At 46.5% G+C, this 8551-nt stretch overlaps 1 protein-coding gene across 5 annotated transcripts in view; it reads right to left on the reverse strand.

Moving 5' to 3' along the window:
• The window catches only part of LOC107374197 (TBC1 domain family member 14), a 66472-nt gene extending 59163 nt beyond the window's left edge, over window positions 1-7309 (reverse strand). The window contains exons 1-3 of one of the 5 annotated variants that reach the window (XM_054747294.2): window positions 7205-7306; window positions 6767-6967; window positions 1629-2385 (exon numbers count right to left, since the gene is read on the reverse strand). In XM_054747294.2, coding sequence (XP_054603269.1) covers window positions 1629-2385; window positions 6767-6818 — 809 coding nt within the window. In that variant the 5' untranslated portion in view covers window positions 6819-6967; window positions 7205-7306. Of the gene's footprint in view, window positions 1-1628; window positions 2386-6766 lie in introns of all 5 variants that reach the window. The other 4 variants (XM_054747293.2, XM_054747295.2, XM_070544309.1 and 1 more) reach the window with 4 other exon arrangements.
• Window positions 7310-8551: the final 1242 nt, after the last annotated feature.

The raw sequence follows: 8551 nt of genomic DNA on the forward strand, positions 1-8551 counted from the left end.
TGAGGGGCCGGGTCATTTAACATGCTTGTGAGAGTATCCCTAATAAAGTGACACGGACTGCAGTAATACTAATGTTCTGCAAAAGGACGAACGACAGAAGTCACTCAGTGGAAGAGCTACAGGAAGGGTTACAGACACGGCTAAGGGAGGTTTGTGCAACAACGTTAAGCAACGCCAACTCTCTCTGCCTCCCCGAGGGGACCTAAAGGCTGTTTGTCGTCACCTTTTAGAAACTCTGACGTCCGTAATCTCGGTAGGGATTTAAAAAAAAGGGATACACTGAAATATCCCAATCTTCACATCCGACACTAAAGCCATGTTTAAAAGCAGTGTGCCGATTTATAATTGAGAATACACACAAACATGTACCGTGTTTCTGTGTGCAGCACAGCTCTAACTCCGACTGCTAGGTGGCAGCAGCTTTTCCTGACTTCCATTTGACGGATTAACGAGATCCCGCGCCAACACCGGACGTGCCTTGGCCCGAGGTTTTCAATTACCGGTTAATTTAACCTTAGAAATGGTAAATCTGGCTTTTGGCATTGAATCACACCCTAACACCTGATTACTGCCAACACAACCACCCTTCTTGTTTTACTCAGCTGGACACCAGGTTCATGACCTGCTGTGTAACAGATGAACACAGACATAACCAGCCAGTTCTGGTCTGCAGGCATGATGCACTCAGAATTAGGACTGGTGTCATTTCAATGTCCATTAAACAAGCAGTGCTTTTATTGTGAAGGGTTGTCACAGGAAGTTATGTATCACGTAAATGTTCACTCATTAACTCATTCGCTGCCAGCGTTTCTCACCGTTTTTACTGTTTTTTTAAGAGTGACAGAACGTTGCGCGCTAGCATGATGTCGGCGCCAAAACAACGAAACAAAGCGGAGACTCACCTCTTACATCAGGAAGAAGCCGCGCGTTTCGAGCGTTATCCGTTCTTTCATAATCCGTTGTTGAATTGTGATCGGCAGACGCTTTTCCGGCTTTTTTACAGCAGCGGCCCAAAACGATCTCCTAACACATGGATGTTCTGCTTCCTGATCACGTGACGTGTGACGTACGCGGATGAAGATCGGCTTTAGAGCTGAGATCAAATCAAATCAAACTTTATTTATAAAGCACTTTTCCTGCATAGGATGCAACACAAAGTGCTTGACAGATTAAAATGACCCATAAAACCCACATTCCCTCCCTTTCCCACACTTAAAACGTCTGTTCTCACGGTGCGGGGGCTCGTTCCGACACCCACACGGTGAAAAGATGCCAACGATGACTTTAGTCGTCATTTGCAGTGATTGAGTTAATTGTAATGTGAAGCTGTTTCAAGGCTAACGTTAGCCTACTTAGCTTTAACTGCAGCATCACAAGCTGAAGCTCAGATCCATGTTTCCTTCCTGTCATTGTGCAGATGGAGACCATCTTAAAACAACACCGACGTTCAACTACAGATCTGGTCTGCTGGCCTGCCTGTTTCAGTTCTTGTGAAACAGCAGCTTTTGACTCAGAACCTTCAGGTCATGATAAAAGCTGTTTTCCTAAATCCGTCAACACAAAGGCGTTCATGCATAAAGCAGGACACGCCCACTTCTTCCTAATGAGACACAGCACCGTGAACTGACCTGTTGAACAAACTCGCTAGAGGTCCCAGTCTCTTCAACTTGCCATCTTCTTGTTGAACGATCCCCGACCCAGAATGCACTTGTCCTGGACTCCACGGGTCTCTGGGGTTTCTGGGTGACGACAGCGTCACATCTGAGAAGTGAGTCGAGCTGCTGTGATCCAACTCAAAGGTAACGACGGCGCTGGAGTCAGAGGTGACGGTAAAATCTAGGACGTCTTCATTGGAGACGGACAGCTCCGTGCTCATGCTCGACACGCTGCACACGGACATATCATCACTGCGGTTCAAGGCTCCGCCTCCTACACCCAATCCAGGGGTGGATAGTCTGAGGCCGGGGCTGAAGAGGCGGATGGAGTCGTAGCCGCTGCGGGGAAAAGTGGATGACTTGAGTGTGCCCTTGCTGCCAGGTGGATCATCGTCCAGCGTTAAGGTGGCTGGTGAGTCCCGGTTCATGTCCAGCATGAGGCCCCCATCGCCTGGCTGTCGGTGGATGTGGAGGATGGCGTCTGGAGGGTGGACCTCTAGGGTGGGGATTCCTGAGTCCTGAGAGGTCAGACTGCTGCGGTCCAAGTCGGAGAACGTTTTCTGGGGGCTGCAGTAGATGGGAGTGGAGGAGCAGGATGGTTTGTAACTAGGAAGGGCGAGCTCACTCAGGGACGTTGCACTGGGCTCACTGGTGGCGTCACTCTGGAGGTTAGAGGTCATCGGTTCTTTGCCTACGAAGCCATTCTCCATGATAACTCCTCCAGACACACCTGTGAGGTATAGAAGTTTACATTTCCAAGACTTCTCCAACAGCTTTTGTTTAACTAAAATAAATCTGAATAAAAACCTAAAAGGATAACTTAAAGTAACAGAAAACACCAAAAAGTAAAGCAGCTCCAGCGAACAGATGAGGCCAAACCAGGAACATGTAGCTGTGCTGCAGTAATCCTCGCCCATTTCACCCATTAACACCAGTTTCCTGAACTAAACGGCCAGTTCATGCATCTAACCTACCAGTAACACCAGAGAGATCCTATTAAGTCATTATGAAGCCAAGCGTCATAAAACCCACACCATGTGTTCTAGTGATGTAAACAATGTTGTTTACATTCATCTGAATTAAAGTGTCAGAGCTTCACCATTAAACACATTTCACATGGCGGGGCGTCAGGAAACTGCAGCTGGAGGCAGCAGTAGCCCAGGAGGGAGAGCGGCGTGTCCAGGAATCGGAAGGTTGTAGGGTCCATCCCGGCTCCCAGCAGCGAACGCTGCTGTTGTGTCCTTGGGCAAGACACTTCATTCACCTTGGCTGCTGGTGGCGGTCGGAGGGACCGGTGGCGCCTGTGCTCGGCAGCTTCACCTCTGTCAGTGCGCCCCAGGGCAGCTGTGGCTACAGTGTAGCTCATCATCACCAGCGTGTGTGAGAATACATGTTTGTGTTGTAAAGCGCCTTGGGGGGTTCTAGGACTCGTCTCTAGTGTGCTCCAAGTCATATTTTGGTCATTTTCACCTGAACTTAGTTTTATACAATTTATCAATATGTGGAAAAATTCAAACAAGAAAACTTTGTGAGGTGTTGGTTTGTTAAAGGGAGACTGGGCAGTTCTGGCTTGCTTTTAGCACCCTCTAGTGTCTGTTTGAAGAACCGAAAGCAAAACTTGTCTCCTCACTGTTCATTCGTCTTTTTAACACATTAATCTAACAGCTGAAATGTCTCCTCAGTCTTCTTTAGTGTCTACAGAAGTGATTCATCACTAAATTCAGGGTATCTGCAGGTTTAAGGGAGCCAAATTTAAGACTTTTTAAGACCTTTTTTAATGCCACTTTGACCAAATTTAAGCTCGTTGTCGTCTTCCTCCGCTTATCCGGGTCCGGGTCGCGGGGGCAGCATACCAACTAGGGAGCTCCAGACCGTCCTCTCCCCGGCCACCTCCACCAGCTCCTCCGGCAGGACCCCAAGGCGTTCCCGGACCAGGTTGGAGATGTAACCTCTCCAGCGTGTCCTGGGTCGACCCGGGGGCCTCCTGCCGGCAGGACATGCCCGAAACACCTCCCCAGGGAAGCGTCCAGGAGGCATCCCGACCAGAAGCCCAAACCACCTCAACTGACTCCTTTCAATCCAGATCCAAATTTAAGCTATTTTTTAAATTAAATTTAAGCTATGATTTCCAGCTATTGCCTGGAACCGGTGCTAACCACGTTGCGAACGTGGGATTAACCATACATTTACCATTAAACTTGCACTTCTCCATGGCGCAAGCTCCCACTAGCTTAACCAGCTAAAGCCGGGCGTACACTGTGCAACTTTTTCACTTTTTTGAGCCGATTTTCCACTCGTGCGAGAATCCACGACATCGGGGCGAGTTTTGCGCCGAGCGGTCGTGTAGTGTACAGGGTTACGAGAGGCGATTAACACCACGTGACCAGCTGCCGATCAGCAATCGTGAGGTCGCACGGACTTCTGGCGTGTTTAATATTTCGCTCGTCCCTCGTGAGGGTATCGCACTGTTGAAGCGGCGCTGCGAGCAGCTGCGACTCAAAAAGTATCAGAACCGCTCACGGCGCATGCGCGCTATTTCCCTAATAACACACGCTGTTCGTTTTTATTTCTACACGTTTTTTTACTCACAAAGATGGTCAAGAAAGCGTGTTTGTCGTGTTCATGTCAAATTAAACTGATCACAAAACACAGATTTACTTTCTTTATTTAGTTTTCCTCATCCAACCCCCATAAACCCCTGTGTGTCCTCCTGCAGCACTCCCGAAGGACAACAGGCAAAACAAGACAAAAAAGTCTGACGTGTTGAGTAAAAACTGCTATTTTAGCATATTTTTAGGGCCGACGTGTTGCTGCCAGACGTACAGTGTGAGCAGTCAGGTCGCATGCGAGAACTGGGTCGTGCAGTGTGAGCACACGACTCGTGAGATCTGCCCTGCGAGGAAGTCGTACAGTTTGAGCTGAAGCTGAACGCTGCAAGTGAAAAAGTCGCACAGTGTACGCCCGGCTTAATGTGCTCATCTAAAAATAGTCCCCTTTCACAACCAACTGAATGTGTACGGTTCCACTTGCGCCAACATCGTACACAAAAAATGCTGAAGACTTACTAGAAATTCACGAAAATGTCATAGAAATAAAATAATGTAGTTTATTGGGTCTTTGGTAATTTAAGACCTTTGGAAACAGTATTTAAGGATTATTTGTAATTTTTAAGGATTTTCAAGGCCTTAAATTTGGAAAAGTAAATTAAAGACTTTTTAAGGACCCGTGGATACCCTGTAAATTAAACAAATCAGCTGTGTTCATGATCTAAAACATGCAGAGAACATGCTGGAAGCAGACCAACAGGGCCTGGCCGGTGGTGGGGGTCTGCGCGACATTTCATTAACCCTGTAAATGTTCATTTGAGCACATGCACCTTCAAGAAAATAATTTAAAACGTGAAAAAGGTGCATAGTATGCCTTTAATTTATTAAAGTCTCATTTGTTTACATACTACTGCAGCCAGCCAATAGGGGGCAGTCATGTTTGACTTAAACTTCAGACTTCTGTTTGAAATGGTCTATAAAATACATGAATACATCAGTAATGCACCACTAAAGCAAAGATGAAGCTGTAGGAAGCCAAACAGCAGTGTACCATCTCAGACTGGGGTGCAATCACCTGCACAACACCTGCCAAAAACTCCTGGACAGGATTATCTTGTTTTATTTGGAAACATTCACCACAACTCATGCTTGGAGTGACACAACAACAGAAGTCCAAGCAGGTTAGGCAGCTAAATGATTTTAACAAGAAAGCAATAAAATTTCTCTTGAGTTTCTGGGCTTTTGTGAGAACTCTGAAGTACGTGTGCATGTGTGAGACTCTTATTTTGAAAAAACTGAGTTTTACTGTGGAAGTTGTTGAAGGAGTAAAGAGTGCACATTAGACTGAGTCAAGCCTCTGCTCCTTCTGCGTGGAACGGGCTGCAGGAAAACTGGAAATTAACAGAGTTTATCTGCTTGACTACATTTAAAACCAGACTCAGGACCATTGAGACGGGTTCCCCGTGTGCTAACTGCCTTCTGTGATTTAGTACATAACGTGTCTGTGTAACAGAAAAACTTGTAACTGTAACTTTTGCTGCGTCTTGACCAGGACTCCCTTCAAACTGAGGTTTTTAATCTCAACAGGACCTTCCTGGTTAACTGAAGAATTAGGAAAATACATCTGTGTTGGGCTCTTTTTCTTTGCGTCATCCTCCCGTGACTCCAGTGCCGTATAGGACACGGGCTCCATAAGCTTTGCTTTGATGGGGGAATTTAATCCCCAGTAACCAGGCTGTAACTGGACTCTGGAATGTAATGTGAGCAGAGTCGGGCCCCAGAAGGGAGGCATTGTCCTTTAAACACCAGCTGGACAGCAAAGATACAGGTCCGTGGGTCTGGTTCCAACAAAGTAAAGGCAGAAGAAACCACGCAGTTTAAATCAAAATCAAATACACTCAACCTGGAAGGCCAAGTGCTTCCCAGATCAGGGAATTCCTTCCCAGCTTTAAACCCTGAACCTGCAGGGTGTCACACGAGTCCTAAAACTCACTTCCTGTGCAACCAGAGGTCACATCAACTGGTTATTAATGTCTGTTTGCATTTCAGATTAGTGTGTGAATGAGGAGAATTTAAAGTCACACGAAGGGAGGCTGCCAGATCCACCATCATAGCCTGGCTCTGAGTCATCCAATCACTACTAACCTGACACACCTGACAAAACTCCTCTCCTTTATGAAATATGATGTTTGAGCTACTAACACAACCTGATGAGCATCCAAACGCATTAATATTTATCCTGCTTATTAATAACAAACTAATGCATGATCTCAGCTAACTCAGGTTATGGTGATTAAATCACGAATGTTACTTTTTTACAAGTCATTTCGGGTTTTTAACGCATGCCGAATTTCAGAGACGCCATTAAATATCACGCCTGTGCGCGGGCCATGTTTGAATAAGCTGGAACGTGTAAACTAGAGGAGGACGAGCTTAATTCTGACTTTATTAAACGCGGTTTGGTGTGACGTAAGGTGACCAGAGAGAAGGGCACAAACAGTAACGGTGTTAAAGTCAGTTAATCCTAACTAACAGAGAGGAGAGGCGTGGGTGACGGACGCCTACCGCAGCGGCTGTCCCTCTGCTGGTGCTGGACGCCGCGGTCCGTGCTCGCCATGCCGCCGCCGGGTGGTCGCTACAGGTGGGTTCCAGGTAGCCGCCGCCCGGAGCGGTCCATGATGATGCTGAGGCTACTGCAGCAGCTTCTCCTCCGCGGCTCCTTAACGCAGCTCAACAAACGGAACCAGAGTGGGTCACATAAAGTCGCTGTAAGAGACGGAGGCGGCTGATGAACACCAACACATCTCTCTTCCTCCTCAGCGGCAAAGTGCACTTGCTGCTGACGCCACCTCAGGCGCTTCCTCGAGTGGAACCGACTTCAGTTAAAACCCGCCAGACATCTTTATTTACCTCTCCAGCACCAAGAGAGCCGCGGAAACTTCCATTTGCTTAGCGAGTTACGAGTAAAAAGCTCGTTGAAACCCTAAAGTAAACATTTCATACCTGTTTCGTTGATTGCGCCGCCATTTTAAAACAAACTTATACGTGGAGTATGATGCAATCGAGTCCAGATCGACAGCCCTCGATGGATTTACCTGTCTGGACCTGAAGGCATCAATAATCGACCTGGCCACGCGCTGGATTGCTAAGAAAACGGCAGGTGTGAAACTGCAAGACTTTTTCAACAACTATAAAATATGCAATGCTTCTAAATATATTTTATTTACTTTAACAGCATTCAGCAGACATTTTAACAACAAAAAATCACAAAAAGTTGATCAAATAGGTGTCCAGATTGGGGCTCGCAGGCCATTTACGGTCCTCAGTGATTTTGACAGCTGCCCCTTTGTATGTGACGTCATGCCACTCATGGGACCGCCCCATTTGACCTGATGGTTGACAGAAAGACTGTTTACACACGTTAACTCCTGAGAACCTGGTCAAACAAGCTCGTTTGTAGCCTTTATTACTTTTATTTGGTTGATTTCACGGTAAAATAGTAACCGTTTATTTATTTAGTGTGATAAGTGTTGGCGTTTAGAGAAATCTTGTCTCTCCCAGGTCTGAGTGTAGCATCTGAACCTGGTGACCACCAGCAGCAGAAACTGGCAAGGTTTTGGACTATTTTTTTTTTTTTTTTATTTATCAAATCCAGCAGGGTAAATACATTCTGGCAAAGTCAGCAACTTGTTTACATTGGTAAACAGCAGCAGGGAGAATGTAAGCTAACATTTGTTAAAACATAATTTTAGTAATTACTGCTCCCCACGAGTGAACGGGGCTTTAACCAGTAGATAGCAGACTCACTCACCAGTTTTCCTCCCTGTTCAACACTCCTGAAATTCACTGTTGCCCAGGTGCGCTATTTGTTTCGATAACTGAACTGGGCTTGAACTACCTGAAGCCATGCTAAACATCGCACAAAACAACAAAAAAAAACAATCTCAAAAGCTACTTTTCCCATTGCTTACACCTGTTTCACTCACTGCTTTTGGCCAATATTCAGACAAATTCAGACCCATCTCTAAACTTCCGTTCATCTCCAAGATCTTGGAAAAGGTTGTGGCTAAACAACTCACAGCTGCTCTTGATGAACAGAACATCTATGATAGCTTCCAGTCAGGTTTTCGTAGAGCTCATTCACCTGAAACAGCTCTTCTTAGGGTCTCTAATGACCTTCTGACCCACAGTGATGCAGGGGACGGTTCTGTTCTGGTCCTGCTGGACCTGACTGCAGCCTTTGACACTGTTGACCATCACCTGCTACTGGAGAGGCTGAGAGACTGGGTAGGCCTATCAGGATCTGCTCTGGAGTGGTTCTCCTCTTATCTCTCTGAGTGCTCCTTTTCT

This window comes from Nothobranchius furzeri, chromosome 14, assembly GCF_043380555.1.
Source record: "Nothobranchius furzeri strain GRZ-AD chromosome 14, NfurGRZ-RIMD1, whole genome shotgun sequence".
NCBI lineage: Eukaryota > Metazoa > Chordata > Actinopteri > Cyprinodontiformes > Nothobranchiidae > Nothobranchius > Nothobranchius furzeri.